The sequence below is a fragment of the Poecilia latipinna genome, unplaced genomic scaffold, assembly GCF_001443285.1.
Source record: "Poecilia latipinna isolate Pla-1442-1.1 unplaced genomic scaffold, P_latipinna-1.0 Scaffold863, whole genome shotgun sequence".
NCBI lineage: Eukaryota > Metazoa > Chordata > Actinopteri > Cyprinodontiformes > Poeciliidae > Poecilia > Poecilia latipinna.
Window position 1 is genome coordinate 309,632 of NW_015113479.1, and position 18,420 is coordinate 328,051.

At 45.2% G+C, this 18,420-nt stretch overlaps 1 protein-coding gene across 1 annotated transcript in view; it reads right to left on the reverse strand.

Annotated features, from left to right (window-relative positions):
* LOC106956997 (SCO-spondin-like) overlaps positions 1–18,256 on the reverse strand; it is a 42,088-nt gene extending 23,832 nt beyond the window's left edge. Inside the window, exons 1-37 of the mRNA XM_015048161.1 lie at positions 18,087–18,256; positions 17,735–17,990; positions 17,036–17,082; positions 16,740–16,910; positions 16,522–16,656; positions 15,404–15,540; positions 14,757–14,851; positions 14,629–14,678; positions 14,370–14,540; positions 14,031–14,201; positions 13,493–13,572; positions 13,110–13,279; positions 12,962–13,008; positions 12,201–12,401; positions 11,204–11,374; positions 10,858–11,058; positions 10,656–10,755; positions 10,340–10,560; positions 10,084–10,236; positions 8,850–9,016; positions 8,620–8,765; positions 8,318–8,538; positions 8,207–8,242; positions 6,731–6,895; positions 5,700–5,906; positions 5,460–5,627; positions 5,121–5,255; positions 4,341–4,578; positions 3,841–3,993; positions 3,701–3,747; positions 3,210–3,380; positions 2,607–2,783; positions 2,219–2,374; positions 1,921–2,045; positions 1,333–1,472; positions 589–635; positions 272–511 (exon numbers count right to left, since the gene is read on the reverse strand). Coding sequence (XP_014903647.1) covers positions 272–511; positions 589–635; positions 1,333–1,472; positions 1,921–2,045; positions 2,219–2,374; positions 2,607–2,783; positions 3,210–3,380; positions 3,701–3,747; positions 3,841–3,993; positions 4,341–4,578; positions 5,121–5,255; positions 5,460–5,627; positions 5,700–5,906; positions 6,731–6,895; positions 8,207–8,242; positions 8,318–8,538; positions 8,620–8,765; positions 8,850–9,016; positions 10,084–10,236; positions 10,340–10,560; positions 10,656–10,755; positions 10,858–11,058; positions 11,204–11,374; positions 12,201–12,401; positions 12,962–13,008; positions 13,110–13,279; positions 13,493–13,572; positions 14,031–14,201; positions 14,370–14,540; positions 14,629–14,678; positions 14,757–14,851; positions 15,404–15,540; positions 16,522–16,656; positions 16,740–16,910; positions 17,036–17,082; positions 17,735–17,990; positions 18,087–18,189 — 5,419 coding nt within the window. The 5' untranslated portion in view covers positions 18,190–18,256. The remainder of the gene's footprint in view (positions 1–271; positions 512–588; positions 636–1,332; positions 1,473–1,920; positions 2,046–2,218; positions 2,375–2,606; positions 2,784–3,209; positions 3,381–3,700; positions 3,748–3,840; positions 3,994–4,340; positions 4,579–5,120; positions 5,256–5,459; positions 5,628–5,699; positions 5,907–6,730; positions 6,896–8,206; positions 8,243–8,317; positions 8,539–8,619; positions 8,766–8,849; positions 9,017–10,083; positions 10,237–10,339; positions 10,561–10,655; positions 10,756–10,857; positions 11,059–11,203; positions 11,375–12,200; positions 12,402–12,961; positions 13,009–13,109; positions 13,280–13,492; positions 13,573–14,030; positions 14,202–14,369; positions 14,541–14,628; positions 14,679–14,756; positions 14,852–15,403; positions 15,541–16,521; positions 16,657–16,739; positions 16,911–17,035; positions 17,083–17,734; positions 17,991–18,086) is intronic.
* Between the last annotated feature and the right edge of the window lie 164 nt (positions 18,257–18,420).

The window sequence follows — 18,420 nt, forward strand, 5'->3', positions numbered from 1 at the left end:
CTTTATGTTTTCTTATGAAAGCAACACACCAGGTGGGTTTCATCACCACACCGACTGGATGAAATGGGTTTTTTCTACTTGTCAGACTCTGACAGGTTTCCTGAGTCTGCTTCTTTAGAAGTGAGCTCAGTGTCAGCAAAACCAAACATTTCCTCACTGTGGAGTAAAACAAGCAAACAAAAAATACTCTGGCAAAATAAAATAAAAAAAAATAAATGAAAAAAAACATATGGCTGTGATGTGCAATGTCCTCCTGAATGAACGGCATCACCTCTGCAGACGGCGGCATCTGGACAGAGCCTGTCCTCCACCAGCGGCCCTGGACATCGGCTCTCCTCCTCTCTCTTAACAGGGAGACCCGAATCGATGTCCAGGCAGGCCCGGAAACGTCTCTGGACGGAGGCCAGGTTGGTGCCGTTGACGAGCGCCTCCAGGGACGGAGCGAGCTGCTGGGAGGCCAGGGGCGCGCAGGGAGAGCAGGGGGTCCACTGGGACCACTCACTGAGGATCACTGGAAGAGGAACGATGCGGACGGAGGACTGGGTGGGTTGATGGGAGGCGGATCGTTCAGACATTCGCTTTTCTTACCTTCACACTCTCTCATGTCACAATGTAAAGTCCCATCATGGCACAGGCTGGAAGAGAGGAAAAAAAAACATGATGAAATGATAATAAAAGATAAACTGATTTAGTAGGAAGTGCAGGGTGATGATAGTTTTGGGTTTTTCATTATTTCGTTTTGACTTTTTGTTTAATTCAGTTATTTTAATTCGTTTTTATGGCGTGTTTGAAAGTTTTAGCTAAATATTGTTCGGATTCACTTTAGTTTTTATTAGTTTTAGTAGCAGTTTTAGTTTTTTTTTTTTTTTTTTTTTTTTTTTTTGGGGGACACACCAACAGTCTGGTGTTTCCTCCTAACTTCTGCTGCCGCCATTATGCACATTCATGTAAGTACTGTTAGTGTAAGTAAACTGCATGTGTGTGGAAACATAAATCAATTTCACAAAGAGTTCAAACAACTAGTAAATAAATCCAGAAACACAAAAACAAAATATACTATATATATAATTTTAGTATGTTTTAGTTAATTTTATAAGCACAGTAGAGTTTCAGTTAGTTATAGTTTTCCCTGTTAATTATAATGTTTATTTAGTTCAGTAAATGAAAAAATGTTTCCAGTTTTTGTTATTTCTTTTAGTTTTAGTTAACTGTAACAACGTTGGCAGAAGGTGGTGAATGACATCACTCTGCTGCAGCAGGAATATTAGAAACCATTTCAGGTTGCTTCAGTCTTTGTGCACAACAAATAATGCAAAACAAAATGTGACTAACCAGGTGCTGCAGCCTATAGTGACCGTGGCCCCCTGAGGGACAACGATGGGTGTGGGAGGCTCCTCTGAAACCTGGGGCCCCGGGTACATGCAGCCACACTGCTGCAGAGGAACACAGCTGCCGTTCTGCTGCAGCAGGCCCTGCAAGGAAAAACACAACGTGACTCTGTGAACCATTTGTTTTGCTTCAGGCGGCTTCATACAAAAAGAGTAAAACTACGATTCCAAATGGGTCATTTTTATTTCTGTAAGTTTTCTAAAATGTCAAAAACCTAAAAATGTCCTTTTTTTTTCTAGCAAATTTTTGACTTCTCAAACTCAAAAATATCTTTGTTTTTCTCTGGAAAATTTCACTAATCAATCTAAACATTTCTGAGTTTTTTGGCAGGAACTTACTCATATTTTTTTCCCCTCCATCTACAATGACCTTTGTTGTAAATTAGTTTCCTTCACCTCCAATCACAGATGTCAAATTAGTTCAGCATTGATTTTTTTTAAGCAGTTTCATATTTTTTTTCTTTATACAGTATTATATTTTGTACAATAAATATAAAATAAAATTAAATCAGATAAGAGAGTAGAAGTTGACCTGAGGGCAGTAGCAGCCAGGTGTGCACTCCCTGACCCCCAGACAAAGATCTTCTCTGCCCATCAGAGCACACTGCTTCTCACAAGGCGCTCCGCATGCCGAGTAAACAAACGGAGCTTCACAGCCTGCAAACAGGGAGACACAACCGTTCATATGAGTTTTTGATTTTTTTATCGTGCACAAACTTCACTGCATAAGAAGTGCCACACAAACAGAATCACTCAGTCAGACACAGCAGGGAAGAATCTGAAAGGGCAGAGCTCAGTAAGCAGGAGAACCTCCAGAAAACCCAACTCACCGTCACACTGACTGAGGCCGCACACCTGGCTCTGGGTTTCTACAGGAGTGCACTGCTGCCCTCCGGTGGCTGAGGTGAGCGCTACGCGATATCGCTGCTGCCTCTGAGACTCGCACGAGCAGCGAGACCAAACGCTCCACGCGGACATGGGACATTCTGGAAAACAAAACGGTTCAGGACTTCTTCTACACACACATTTATTTCTGCCTGTGGTTTTCCTCAGTCTCTTACATAGCAGTTTGTGTCTTGTAACGTGACAAAAAATAACAAATTGCAAAGCAAAAGCTAAATAACATCTGGAATATTTGAAAATAATGCTAATTAATATTCCTTTGCAGCTTAATGACATCATAATACGGTCTTATCGAGGGTTTTTCTGGCTCTGTACCGGGACACGGTCGGTGGTAACACAGCTGGGTCTCCTCTCTGTTCCTCACGGCCTCGGCTTCAGGGGGGCACGCCGCATCCCCTCCCTCCTCACACACACACGCCCTGCGTCGAGACACTGACCCGGCGCCGCAGCTCCGGGAGCACGGTGACCATGGCGACCATGGGCAAAGGTCATCTGGGAGGGAATAAAAAATGAAAGAGATAAAAGGGGGGGAGCTGATATTTGAAGTTATCCAAACAGGAAGTAGCGGCAGGTTGAGAGGTTCAGCATGGTGTCAGAGTGTGTTTTAGGAAGACTCAGAGGTTCAGGAAGGTGTCAAACTCGAGGCCCGCGGGCCAGGACCAGACCACCATATCCATTTTTGTGGCCCTCTAGACCTCAGAAAGCCACATAAACACAAGTTCAAGATAACTGTTGTCTGCTTAAATATTATTTTATCAATCAAATCATACCAGTGGTTATTGAAAGCTTTATTTTAAGAATTTATTAATAGGTAGTTTTATCTACACATTCTGCCACTAATGGCCCTTTAAGGACTTTCATGATCTACATATGGCCCAAAATGAAGATGAGTCCGACGCCCCCCTGGTGTATACCAACCCACACATGGAGGCGTCTGGCAGTGCTGCGTTTCTCTGGCCGCTCCGCTGCAGAGCGAGCCGTTGTTTCGTGGTGGGGGGTTGATGCAGGCTCGGGTTCGGACCTGCGTCCCCTGGCTGCAGGTCACTGAGCAGTCAGACCACACTGACCAGGGCGTCCAGGCACCGTCAACTGCGAACACAAAGCATCCGGGCTGCCACCATTTCCTGAGGTATCAAGAGTTTTAGACATGGGGGATAAGATTCCCTCCGATTCCATCTGGAGGTGTCACACTCACTTAACAAAGTTTGGATTTTCTTTACTTTTTCTGGCATTAGAGTCGCCACAGTTAGAGCAAAGCCTGAGAAGTGCACTATGGTATTTGAAAACCTTAACTGGTCACAGTGCAGCATGAATGCAATTCAATGACAGACTAACCAGGTTACAACTTAACATTATTTTACACCGTTCCCCTACCTTTATGTCATCATTAGAGTGAATCTAGTGTCTACCTCTGCAGTCGATGTCTTGGCAGTAGATTCCCTCTGGGGTACAAATGCTGAGAAAAAAAACAGAGCATGGAAAAATGTGAAACAATGTTGATGCCTGAGCAGAAACGCCCTTTGCTCTCTCTCTTCCTCTTCCATCTCACCATTGCTGACACTCTCCCTGCAGCCAGGTGTCTCCCACTCTGAGTTCCTGTTTACCATGAAGGCAGAGAGGGGGGCAGGGTCCAGGGTTGCACGGTTTGTGCTGAACCTCCTCAAAGTTGCAGTCTGCTCCTTCGGTCTCTGGGACCCGGGATCTGACACAACGTACGACACGGACTCAGCAAAGAAACTGTTTCTTGCTTCTCTGCCTAACAGAAAGATGGTAATAAGTAACTACAATGCAACGTGTCATAAGTTCAATGACATGCTGCATTGAACTTATACTACAAATAATAACAGAAGGCTGCAGATGAAAGCTAATTCCACTTTCAGTTAACAGACTAATCCGTTAATGTTGGGAGAGTTTATTCTGCAAGTGAGCCCCTAAAGGATCGATCCTTCTGAACCCTACAGACCCAACACTGTTCAGTTAAAGACTAAAGTGGTTTGCTGGCACGTAATGCAAAATGTCAACCCAACTCAAGAGTGTCCACTACCTCACCTGTATCTGGTTCTCTGGCCCCGCCCACAGGAAGTGCTGCAGGCTGCCCAGCTGGACCATGAGCTCCACGCGCAGGCGGGCAGGCAGCTGTGATTGGTGCAGAGCAGCCGACCGTCAGAGCAGCTGCAGTTGTTGCAGTCCACCCGGTGCCAGCTGCCGGCCACCCACACGTCGCCCAGCGAGTCCATGCAGTCGCACTGCCACAGTTCCACACACACACCGTCCTGCTGCAACCGACCTGAACACACACACACACAAACGCACACACACACAGCGAAATCTGTTCTAAAACTCAGCAGGTTTCAGGACGTTTCAACACACTGGAGATCCTGATGTGCATCTAGTCAAAACACACAACATTTGTAAATAGACCATAGTACTGTATAATAACTAACTATAATCCTGGAAAACATGTAGTTATTTTATCTAACAAAAAATATTAGATTAGATTAAAAAATGTATTTGCTTCCCGATATTGGCAATTTAAAAAAATCCCTGGGGAAGATAAAAGATTCATCTTCCAGAACAGATTTTAGACAGAACTTTGACAATTTATGATACAAAAAGTCTATGTGGATCAAAGAAGCCATATAATATCCAACCAAATACTTTAATAAAACCGCTTTCATCAACTTTTACACGCCGTCACATGAACCTTTAAAGACGTGTTTAAGTCTGATCCATGTCAACAATAGCAAGAATAATTCATGCCTGTCCATCACCGGTGATACGAAACAAACACAAAGTCACGGCGTGTCTGAGCGTGGAGCGGTTCAGGACCTTGAGGGCAGCGGCAGCCGGGCTGACATTCGGTGCTGCCCTGGCACTCGATGCCCTGCTGGAGATCTGAGCAGCGCTGAGGACACTGGTTGGCACACGACACAAACTCCTGGCCAGTCGGACAGCCTCCATCATCTGATGGCACACACACACACACACAGAAGGTCATGAATGTCCTGGGGATGCTGCCGGCTCCGTTTCTGCATCTCATGCCTCCCCAAGAATGCCGACTTTTCCAACATGGCCGTATGCTGACTTAATGAGGCTTTGTTTGTGTGCAGGACGAGGACGTGGAAAGGTCACAGTGATCTACACATGGCCTGTTCTGCTCAGCCTCACCACAAGGTTTGGTGTTGCACGGCTTGACCTGGTTCTTCTCCCCCAGGCACTTCCTGCCCCCGTTCTTGGGCGGGGGGCTGGAGCAGGCGCGGGTGCGGATGGAGCGGCCGCCGCCACAGCGCTGGTCGCAGCGGGACCAGGGACTCCACCTGGACCAGCCTCCGTCCACTGTTTCACAGAGAGACGTCAGGGCGTTGGCTCAAACTTCAACGTACTGGCTGGGCGAGGCGCAGCACTGACCTCTGCAGGGACGGATGTTACAGAAGCGATGCTCCAGATTCCCTCCAACAATGTCCTCACACCAGGAACCGTTACCGGCAGGCTGGAGGAAGGTTCGGATCCTCTGCTGGTGACCCACCCCACAGGACCGAGAGCAGGACCCCCACGTCCCCCACTCCGTCCAGGAGCAGTTCTTTGGAGGGCAGGTGGCTCCTACACACACCTCACCTGCAGTTTAGAACAGAGTGTATTGTAAACGGTACAAATCTTTGCAGCTCATTCCCAATGTCTAATTATTAAACAATGCTCTTTCTAGTGCTTGTATATACAGATTATGATGACTGAGAAAAAATGAAGACTACTGCAGTATACTACAGACTACTGGAGCACCGATTGCAGTTTACTGGCCAATTACTGATTGATGGTCTCTAAAAAAACCTGACCTGGCAATTCCAGTTTTGGCCGATGACGATTTTTAAAGTTTTATAGCAGTTTTTGTTAGTTTGATAAGATCAATTTCACATGTAAGTATTGGCCGATCACACAAAATCTGGGTGCAGCCTTACTAGAGGTTATATGGCGTCTTTCCTGGTATATAGTTCAATACCAAATGCACCGGTAGCTTAAATTTGTTGTCATCTTGTCACATTACAACCTTAAATGTCAATGGAGTTTTTGGGATTTTCTTTTGGGAGGTCAACTCCAAGGTCATCATAAACTCTGACCAACTGAAGAAATGCATGTTTCCCTGCGGATGATGAGCAGAGTCAGTCTTCTGCCAAACAGCTTACAAATATGAACCACTCTGTTGGTCTGCAGCTTAAAATCTCCCAAAGACATATTAAAGTTTGTGGTTCTAACTTCAGAAAGAGCGAAAAGGGCCTCTGTAACTGTTTCACCAAACAGGTTGGTTTTCTTTGGAACTAACCACGCCCGCTGTGTCTTAATTATTGCTACATTTAAAAATCACAATACATTTTAAAAAAGTCAGCGTTTGTTCTGGGAGAAACCTGCCAAAAAATGACGCGGAGAGGGAACTGTGACAGTCAGACCTGGACACTGGGGCAGGTTGCACGCCTTCTCCTGGTGAGCGCTTCCAGAGCAGGGAGGTTTGGCACACAGTCGATGACGAGACTTTACAGCAGGGCTCTGAACGTCGGTGCAGGTTTTGGTGCAGGAGCTCCACAGCGACCACGAAGAGAAGCCGGAGTCATCCTCTAAAGGAGACGGTAAGAAAGACGACAAGGCAAATTTGGTTCTTGAGATCAAGTGATGATCCTGACTGTTAACCGGCCAGTCGGAAAGACAAAGGTCTGATCTTTATCACTGAACATGATAATAAAGTGCTTCCACTTTAATAAAAAGTAAGTTATCTTCATTGACATGGTGAGGTGTTTATAAAGTAAAAGAAAGCACAAATGTAATGCTACATCTAAAAGAAAGCATCTTTTACAGTGTTTTGGAACATGTCTTTTGGTCTTTCCCGTTTTAAGCGAGGTTGATATTTTCAGCAGATAACAGGAAGGTTGAATGACAGACTAAAAGTGGTCCATCTTTTTAAGATTCCAACCTCTTGAAAATGTTAAGTTAAAGTGTAACTGACCTATAAATTAACTTTTTTGTTTTGCTGATGAATATAAACAGGTTACCAAGGTTTCTACATGCCTCTCTCTGTGAATTTTGACATTTTTGTGGCAGCTTGTTTAGTTAATTATCTTACATACTGTTAGTTCAGAAATCTAGATCAAACTTAGAAAGTACCATCGACTTTATAGAATCAAACATGAAGAACCAACATCTAATTTTGTCAGTACAAGAATCCATAGAAACCCCTACTAGTTTATAAACTATGGTCTACTTATTCTCATTAAACATGGGGAACCAATATGTAGTTACTTTTACTTTTTTGTCTTTCTTTTGGTTTGTTGTTTTGTTTGAATTACTTTCTAATTCATGTGAAGCACTTTGAACTGCCTTGTTGCTGAAAATGTGCTACATAAATAAAATTACCTTACCTAGTTCTGCAATAATGGCCTAAAACCGTCTCTGCACTAACCTTTTGAGCTTGCTAGGTGGCTACTGCAGCTCAGTTCTCCTATTGTTTACATCGATTTACATCACATAATACTGTGTTTGGGTATAAAACTACCTCACTCAGACACATGGTTATGTCAGGTGGGGTTAGTTACACTTTAAGGTAAGGAGAGACAGTCTGAGTAATGCTAGCTCGCTAACATAAGAGGCTGAACTCAACAAGGATTTTCATTTACGTGGTGTTGTTTCTGCGCTAGCATGAACACAGTAGGTAAGCTGAACACTTTTTAAATGTCATTTTGTCTTCTAGTTTTATAGCTCGTAAAGCGAAACTAGAATTAGCTGAAATTGCAGTTGGCAGGTCAAAGCTGTTGGAAAAACAGAGAATGAGTATAGACAAAAAAATAAGATCAGGGCATCTCTAGAGAAATCGACCAGCATGTACAATAAAATGAAGAAGATTATAAATGTGTAAATTAAAGCAAAGATGCTACCTGGAATAGTTGGCTCCACTGTTGGAACAACAGTAGCTGAAAAAAAAAATTATCTTGTAAGCATAGAACAAATCATTTCATCAACAAACTTTCTCTCAGGTTAACCCCCACCTGGACAGTCAGGGGCCTGGCAGTAGGTGGTCTCCTGGCGGGGCCCCTGACAGTCTCTCCCACCGTGGGCCGGGGCCGGCTCTGTGCAGGTCCTGGAGCGAACCTTCACTCCCAGACCTCCACAGGAGAGCGAGCAGGGGCTCCAGGGGCCCCAGGCTGTCAACCCACCGTCGATGGGGCAGAGCTCCAGCGAACAGTTCCACATGCCATGCTCACAGCCGCTACAGGAAACAGAACCCGATCCCAGGGTAAATCATAGACCTGTTCAGCAAATCAGACCAACTTAAACACGTTGGGCTCACCAGGTGCTGCAGTCGTGCGTAAGTTCATCTCCAGACATGAGCTCCATCCCTTCTGAGATGTTGTTGGAGAGCAGAGATGATACGGGTGTGACAGACACGCTCTGCAGGCGGGCCAGGAACTCTCCATCCACCAGACACGGACACTCCTGAAACACACAGGCCACATGGGGTCAGTCTGTTCAGCCTCAACCCATCCTCAACTGCCCAGCCTGAAGTTGCTCAGGACCCACCGGCGTACACGTTCCACGGTGCTGGTAGGTGTGCGGGGGGCAGTGGCAGCCTTCGTCACAGCTGTCAGAGTAGCAGCCCTCTCTGCCACTGACCTGAGCGCAGCTGAAGGGACAGCCCTCTCCACGCTCACACTCCCTGTACAGCTTACCGGGGGGGCACCCCACATCTTCACAACGGCATGACATGGAAAAAACACACACAACTCACTTTATAGAGATTATTTGTGTAGCAACATTTTTCAAAGAATGACAAAGCACTGCAAAAATGAGGAGGAACACAGCATGAGAAAATGTGTGGAAACATTTAAGTGAATATTTGCAGCATATAACTTATAAAAATCATTTTTTTCATATTTGTTAAAACTGTCACCATGTTGTAACAGTGTGCTGCTACGACATTATGAGACATAATCTGTGAAAAGATTGAGTCCTCCAGGTTCTTTCAGTGCTACAGTAGCGGTTCAACAGAAAACAACCAATCAGATCCAGGAGGAGGGTCTTAGCACTGGTAATCATTCTTGTGAACGCAATGCTAAATGTGCTAATGGCAGAAAAACAACTTACCGTTACAGGCCTTTGGTAACTAGCCTTAGTATTTATGGTGGGCTATGTTGGTAACTAGCTGTAGTGTAGCACAGAGCAAGTGAGACGATGTGAGCAGCTCACACGCGAGAGTGACTGACAGCACTAAAACCTTCCTCCTTTCTCTGATTGGTTGTTTCTGACTGAGTGGTGCAGTTAGTACTGGGAGAAGGAGCTAAAGGTTTTCACAGGTAAAACAGGAAAAATCACTTTCAGGATCAAAACGTTAGATCAGAATCTGCTTGATCAGCTTTATGGAATGAAGCTCCAGGAACATGGAGCTGTCAAAGCAACACACCACATTTCACAAGTTTAACTGAACAGACCAATCTTTGATACCTGGATTTCACTTATAACACGAGTAATGTTTTCAGAAGCAAGTAAATTATTTCTGTCTCCCAGTCAAGGTGGACAGAATCTGAAATACAAAAACTCCAAAACAAAAATACAATTGCATATCATCAGCATAATCTATTGAGACTACACTGAGCTGGAATACAGTAGAGCCCAAAACAGGATCTTGAGGAAAATCACAAGACAATCCATGCCATTCCCCATGTGACTTTACTCCTGCAAACATGGAAATCTGACTGAATGTCAGATTTCAGAGCAGGGAAAAAATCACACATAAGGTTCAGAAACTCAGACCCACCAAGGCAGACTTGTGTGTTGCACATTTTGCTTTGGCGACTGACGCCGTGGCAAGGGGGAGAGGTGCAGGTACGAGAACGGGACTGCTGCCCTCCGCCGCAGCTCACCGAGCAAGAAGACCACTGAGACCAGAGCAGCCAAGGGCCCACCGAATCTGGACACAAAACAGACCAGAACTCTAAATATTCTGTGTAAAGTTTGTAGTTAAACTGAAGGTAGAATTAATTTAGAAATGCTAGCTTGTAGTAGACGACTACCTGTGCACATTTGCATGTTGCAGTCCTTCTTCTGCTCCGCTGTACCCAGGCAGCCTCTGCCACCGGCCTGAGGGGCCGGGTTGTCGCACAGACGCCTCCTGAACGTCACGCCTCCGCCACAAGGAACAGAGCACTCGGTCCAGGCTCCCCATTGGCCCCAGCCACCATCCACATGGCAACCGGGAACAGACCGGCACTGCAAAACGCCACCCTCACACGAGCTGAGGAATAAAGAAGCATAATCGATAGATGAGGAATCGATACTGAACTTCTCAAAGTCCTGAATGGATTGTCATCATTGAAGAAACAGGTTTACCAGTTTTTGCAGTCACTGATGATGACATCCCCTGGATTTGCAAACTGCCAGTCATATCCACCAGGCCACACCCATGACGCGTTCCTGGAATCCAAACCATCTTGGTAGAGAAATACACAGTTTTATGTTTCTGACATGAACAACAGATCTCCGTTTTTAATTCTTTCAAGCGATTTCCACGTAAACGGAAGACGTGTCGAACCGGTAACTGAGCCGTTGTGGTATTTGCAGCGGCACTCCTGTCTGGCCACGCACACTTCGTCCTGCAGCAGCATGTCGCCTGGACAACCACAGGTCCGGATGCACCGGGGGGAGTCCAAGCAGTCCGTGTCGCCGTGGAGATCTGAACAGGAGCGAGCGCAAGGCTTCCCACACGGCCATTCCTCCTGACCACCACCGCAGTCTGAGAAACACAAATGAATCTAACTTTTAACAAAGACGGCGGGAAAAGGCGCTACGGCGTGTGAAGAGGCAACTTCTCAGACTTGGTGAGCATCTCCGTGTTTAAACACAGATGCGGTCAGAACGAAAGCTCTCAGAGGGCCGACCTGGGCAGACAGTGGTGTTGTCGTGACATGTGCGGCTCTGCCGGCTCTCGCCCAGACAGGGGAGGCCACCAAACCTGGCAGGGGGACTGTTGCACTGTCTGGTACGAACGGACGAGCCGGCACACCCATCGCACTCTGACCAGGCAGACCAGGAACTCCAGGAACCGTGAACTATCAGTGGAACACACACACACAAAAAAAACTCTAAGACAGGCATCTGAGTGAATAAATAGCTGACATGAATTATCCTACCAGCAGATCTGTCAGAGAGGACTAAAAGTGAAAAAGTACACAGTGAAATCAAAATTAAATGTTAGCAATGCAGCCCAGCTAACCGGGAGTAAAACTGAAAGTCTTTCTTGCGGTGGGAATCATACTTTCCGCTATAATATGAGGTTTTTTCTAAGGTTTTTCCATTTATGGTAATATCTGAAGTTTTATATGTTTTTCTTGAGGATAGAAATGCACCACAAACCTTCTCTTTCCATCATTTCTAAGATATAATAAAATGTTTCGCAAGAAGAAAGAGAAAATACATCCAAACTATTTGGACTATTTCTAAGTTATTTTTGCAGGGTATTAAAGTCACATCTGACAGTTTTGATTGCGTCTTTTCTGTGATGGTCATCTGAATGGTTAATAAAGGGCCGTTTTCATGTGCAGTTCCATCTCTATAATTGCAGTAAGCAATATTTGCTTATTGAAAGGGAACGCAAACGTTTTGTGAGGTAATGAAAAAGAAAATAAATTCCCATGTACCATTGGGGGCTCCATAAGAAACACCCTGAATATGTCTAAAATTATAATAGAAAAATAAATATTTGTTTAAAGTCACAGTTCTAACCTTCTTGTTTTATCTGTTTTATCCTGTCAACAGTGGCAGATTGTTTCTACTGGGTCACCTGATCAAATAGCTAACTTTTTTTTACCAAAACTATTTTTGTACCAACAGCTTTTTAAAACTTCTGTCTCCACTCTGTTTTTGTCAGGATCTTACTTGGGCAGAACGTGACGACAGGGCAGGGCTGTCGCTGTATTTGCGCTCCGATCCCGTTGTGCGTTTCCTGTTCTCCAGGACAGGGGTCTCCCCCAGCTTTAGGCTCAGGACAGCTGCAGCTCCTGTAGCGGGACACCGACTCCGCCCCACAGGTTCTGGAGCAGGGGGTCCACTCTGACCACTCACACCACCCACCCGACACTACGAAACAGAGACGTTCCAATTAGTTCCAGCTAGTTTAGAAGTGAAAATTTGTCACAGGAGGAACGATCGAGAGTCAGCACACAGCTTCAGTTATTACAGCTAGAAACTAGAGATGAGGCCTGAAACCTGGGTGTACTGATGAACTCTGACCTGAACCTTCAGAGACACATAAAGACAGTCGGCCTTCTATCACCTGAAGAACATCTCCAGGATTAAAGAACTAATGACTCAGCAAGATGTAGAGAAACTCATCTGTAGATTTCTCTTTAGTCGCTGCTGGTGTTCTGACTAAAACCAGCATTCAGCTTCTATGCACCACAAATCTAGAACAAACTTCTGGAAAACAGTTCCTTTAAATCTAGACTAAAACCCTCTTGTTTAGAGTTTCATAATAAATGAAACACTGACCAACATTTTTATGTTTATTGACGGCAATATTTCAACTGTAGCTTTATTGTGTTTTTATGGTGTAAAGCACTTTGAAGTGACTTGTTTCTGAAATGTCCTATAAAAATAAACTTGATTGATTGACTGACCTTTAAGGTGACCTTACCCACCTGGACACGGCTCTCTGGTGCAGTTGAACTTGCCACCCTGACATGTGCTGCAACACAGAGAAACAGAGCTGATGCTTCAAATCTGCAGATTTATAATCAGTAAAGCATCAGAAACTCAATGAGTTCCTTCAGTCCACATCGTTCTGACCAGTTGTTGCAGCCATCGGGGGCCTCAGTGGACTCTCCTGGCTCCACACGACGCCCAGTGTTTATGTCCAAGCAGGGACAGCCATCCCTCGCTAGGCAGACCGTCCCATTGGCTGAGAGGACCTTCCCGTCAGTGCAGTAGCAGCCCGGCTCACATTGCCACTCACAGTGCTGGGAGATGAGCCAGGATATCGGTTTATATCAACAGGATGAAAGTACAGAGCACAGAGCTTTTAAAACTACACTTTAAACTTTTTCACATTTTGTCACGTCACACCGCCCAACTTTACTGTTCAATGAAAATTTTGGAAGCGTGACATGCATTTTTATTCAAACACAGAAGGAAACACGTTAAAGACGAGCACTCTGCTGGGCTACACTTACTGACAGGTCGTCACAGGACCGAGGGCAGGACGGCCCACAGCTGCTGAAAACCGTTCCTGGCACCTTGGAGCAAGGCGGCACTGGAGCAAACAGACAGAAAAACTGGGAGGAAATTCTTTACAGTACGTTACACACTGGAGACAACTTATTATTTTAAATGGGCTCGCCTCTTTTCATCTTTAGGATCTTTTCAAACTTCAATCTGTATCCAGAACTTTGAGATCAAATGAGTTGCTATTGAATCTCTTCGCAGGAGATCGGGCGTTCTCCGCTGCTGCTCCTGCTCTCTAGAATAAGTTTCCTTTCCTCCTTAAAGCTTATTTTTATACGCTGACATTTAATTGAGGCCCGATACTGTAACTTTTCTATTGTGACATTTCAGTTTTATTTTCTCTTAGTTAATTGATCCTGCTGTGTTATTGTCTTTGTGCGGCACTTTGAAGCAGTTTTAAGCTGTTTTCCAAAAGTGCTGTATGAATAAACTTGACATTGACTTGACAAATGAAATTACGTCATGAGCCGAGTTCCTCCAGGCTACCTGGACAGTGGTCGGTGTTACAGGCCCTGACTTCTGTCCCCAGCCCCTCGCAGTAGCTCCCGGCCCCCTCAGGACTGGGCGAGTCACAGAGTCTCCTCCGGCTCTGGATCCCTCCACCGCACGACTTGGAGCAGTCGGTCCAGTCACTCCACCGACTCCAGGCCCCGTCAACTACAGACGAGATATTACAAAAAATTTTAATTACTAAAAGAAGTACGTTTGTTTTACTGCAACTGTAAATGCATCAAACTGGTTCATTCAGTGCAGCAGAACACTCCGATGCCACCTTGTGCTGTTGGTAAAGTTCATGAACCAAAACTCAACACGTGGTTTGCTCACGGTCACACGGGGGGACGATGCAGACTTGATCCTCACGGTGAGGACCAAGACACGGGAGTCCACTGCCTGACCGCTGGGGACTGGAGCAGAACCGGTACCGAGACTGGAGACCCGCTCCACACGACACTGAGCACCGACTCCAGGGAGTCCATGATGACCACTGGCCGTCCACTGGACACGCGCCACACAACGATGGCGTGTAAACATTACGAGGTTCTACATGTTAGAATATTTTCCAGTTCCAAGACGGGCGTCTTACCGTTGCAGCTGACCCGAGAGCAGTTTACCAGCCTTCCTCTTTCACAGGTACTGGAATGTTAGAAACATGTCTGTCACTTTAACTCTCCCTTAACACGCTTAGAGTTAGCTTGTGCTGCATTTTCCTACCAGTTCTTGCATTTGTTGGGCAGAGTGTCTCCAGGTTTGGATGGCTCTCTACCGGCATCACAGGGACAGTCTGACTGAAGAACACACTTACCGACCTGAAAATAGAAAAGCTTCACAGCTCTTTGAACTTCAGCAGACAGATGCTGTACTGAGAGCTGACTTTTTTCAGTTAAAAATGATTGCAAGGGTGAAGCCGTCCCTGTACTTTGGTGACCTGGACAAGGTCAGTTAGGCCTTCATTACACTGGATTAGCACAGGTCATCTGCATGCAGCTTGTCCAGCAGGACCACATCACTCCCCTCCCAAAGAAGCAGCAGCTGCTTCTGTTTTAGGATTGATTCTGAGGCAACTTCCTTCCTGTTTATTTTTAAATGTTAAAATGAACCGACACCTCATCACCTGAATGATCTTGATATTTCCAGTCTCAAGTTGAAAAATGGAGGACACTGGGCTTTTGCAGCTGCTGCTCCAGAACTATGTGATAAATTCATCTTGCATCTACATCACTGAAATATTTTTAATCGTTTTTCTAAAAGAGGTCTGAATTGATGCTGCTTCTTTATGTGACTTCATTCGATTGTCTCATGATGAGTTGTAGAGCACTTTGGTCAACTGTTGTTGCTTTGACATGAGCTTTATGACCGACCTGCAGGACAGTCCCATGTGGACACTGGCAGCCTGGAGTGCAGTTCCTGCTCAGGTTCAGAGTGAGGTCAGTACAGGTCACAGGTCCCACCACACACTGTGTCCACTGCTGGCCTGGAGGACAAGTCCTGCCCCCACCTGACAGCATATGAGTCACATAAAAACAAGAAGTACAACTCACAATAGATTACCTATATGTATTGTTTTAGAGACTACAATGTATTAGTTAAAGTATAACGATTCAATCATTCTTTGCAGAAACGCGTAAAAACAACTAACAGTGGGGTCAGGAGCAATTTAGGAAAAATTTAAGAATTTAGGAAAAAATAATTGTACTATTCATAAGTGATGACTACAATTGGAGGCCACTACCAGTATTTGATTAAAGAAAAAATAAAACACTTAAAAAATTTCTGAAAAAACTCTGGGAATGATTAAATTCTAAAACACAGAGCAGCATTTGCATATGACAGTAGCTATGCACAAACATGGCATTAACACTTTTGAAGAAACCGTTTTTTACATGATGAATTTGAAGTGAGAATAGCTCAACTTGGAACTCTATTCCTGAGTGAACACAAAAAATAACCTGAGAAACTTTGAGGACAAACTTCAGCCATTCTATGTAGAAAAGAGCTGAGGGTAAAGTACTGTGAGTGTTTTCTGTCTGCGTTGGCAGATACTGACAACATGTGAACATCTCCTCTTGCTTCAAACTTAAGACAAACTAAGGGCTCAATCCATAACCAGAAAAAAGTAGTAATGAAGTGGAGCTGCTCTGAGTTTGCAGGTATAACAGAGGAATTGACTCAAACTCTAGTCACTTCTAATTTTCCTCTCTAATTCTGTGTTTAGGCAACTAGGCCAGTAATAACATTAAGAAAGTCTGTTTTACCTGAATAATGTCAGCTGACAAAATATGAGAGTATTTTGTTATTTTCAAGGAATATTTAAAGTATTTTTAGATGATTTGAGAAGGACCAGAGTTGGTAGCGAATTATGTTGGCTCCTCATTTCTTTCTGGTGCAAAAATACAATTTTTAAGTAGCAACTACAGCTACATATGTATGAGGAGAGCCCACTTATTGAAGGAACAATAACTGATCAGATCAGTGTTACCACACGGCTGCAGGTTACAGGCGCTGAACTGCTGGGCTGTGCCGTGGGTCCTGATTGGCCCGCGGGTCCGGGTCCGGTAACCTCCTCCGCACGTGACAGAGCACTCCGACCACAAGCTCCACGGTTCTCTGATACCTTCAGACACATCACGACACCCGTATCCTTCACGCATCCGTTCCACATCGCTTTGACACCGTCAGTGATGTGGTTGTTCTCACCCAGACAGGGCTCGACGCTGCAGGTATCGACGCCGACTCTCTCTCCTTTGCAGGGACGACCTCCGAAGGCTGGAGGAGGATCGGTTCCTGAGCGGTACCGCCGTCTGATACCCACATCGCACGTCCGAGTGCAGGCGCTCCACTGCGTCCAGCTGCTCCAACCACAGTCCACTATGACACAAAATAACAAAGCAAAAATAATAAATAAATAAAAATAAGCAAAACAAAATAAAATAAAATAAAATAAAATAAAACAAAGAGAACAGGAAAACACCAGTCCATCACATTGTACTCACCTGGGCATGGAGTAGACCCACACTCCATTTCTCCATCAGTGCAGGTACTGTTTACGTGACAGAAGGAGTTAAAGCTGCAGTATTTAACTTTTATACAAATATTTATTTCGCATCTTTGTTGAAACCCTCATTATGTGACTCGTGACAGTATGATATGACACATAACCTGTGAAAAAAAATCTAGCTCCTCTATCTTCTCCCTGTACTGACTAGAAACAACAAATCAGAGCCAGGAGGCGGGTCTTATCGCTGAGAATCATCCTTCATGTGATGCAGCTCATCCCTCTCTCTGCTCCTCTCTTGCTCTCTGCTGTGCTGCAGCTAGCAGAGCCTGTTGTAAATGCTAATGCCAGTTAGCATGGCCACCGATGACGGTTTTCCTGTAACAGTAAAGCCGTTTCTCCACCATTAACGCATTTAGCAGCGAGTACATGAGGATGATTGACAGCACGAAGGCCTTCCCCCTGACTCTGATTGGTTGTTTAAGGTTGGGAGTGGTTCATTTCTTCATACAGCAACAGCAGCTCAGGGAGGTGGAGGAGATGTTCACAGATTCGCTGTCTCATAACAAACTGTCATGACATGGTGACAGTTTTAACAAATAAATAAAAAACATTTTTTAATGCAGCTTTAATGAAAAACGTTCCAACAGAAACAGGACTTGTGGTCTGAAGTGAAAGAATTGCTAAAGAGGGGTACCAGTTGTTACAGGCATCAGCAGGCAGGGTGGCTCCTGCTGGGTGCATCTCCCCCTGGTGGTAACAGGGGCACTGCGCCTGAGGGACACAGCTGCTGTTGAACAGGTAGAACCCCGGGGCGCAGTAGCAGCCGTCGTAACAGGAGGTGGCGCACTGAACGTCTGCGGAGGTCATGTCCATGCACACCCTCGGACACGCCCCGCCCTGAGCCTCACACTCCGCTGCCGTCATGTAGGTCATGCCCTCTGGACACACACCTAAAGGGAAACAAACACACACTCAGTACACCGAGTCTGCTGACACAGAAAACAAACCATAGAGTGTGAGGACAATGTTTTCTGCATGTGTAGAACCTGAACAGGGATGGGAGTTGCAGTCTTTTGTTTGTATGTGAGGCCCAGAGCAGTTACTGCCCCCATGCTGTGGCGTCGGTGAACTGCAGAGCCTCTCCCTCATCTGGACGCCAGAGTCACAGTCAGACGAACAGCGAGACCAGTGGGACCAGAGCGACCAGCCTCCCTGCACTGGAAGAACACGGCTAAAGTTAGCATGTTAAAGGAGAAGTTCACAATTTTTGAAATGATATTCTTTCAAAAGGTTATAAGCAGTTCAAATTTGACCTGCCTTAGATGAATCTCTGTATCTTCATTTAATAAAAATACAGACTAGTCGGTACCGGAGGCAAAG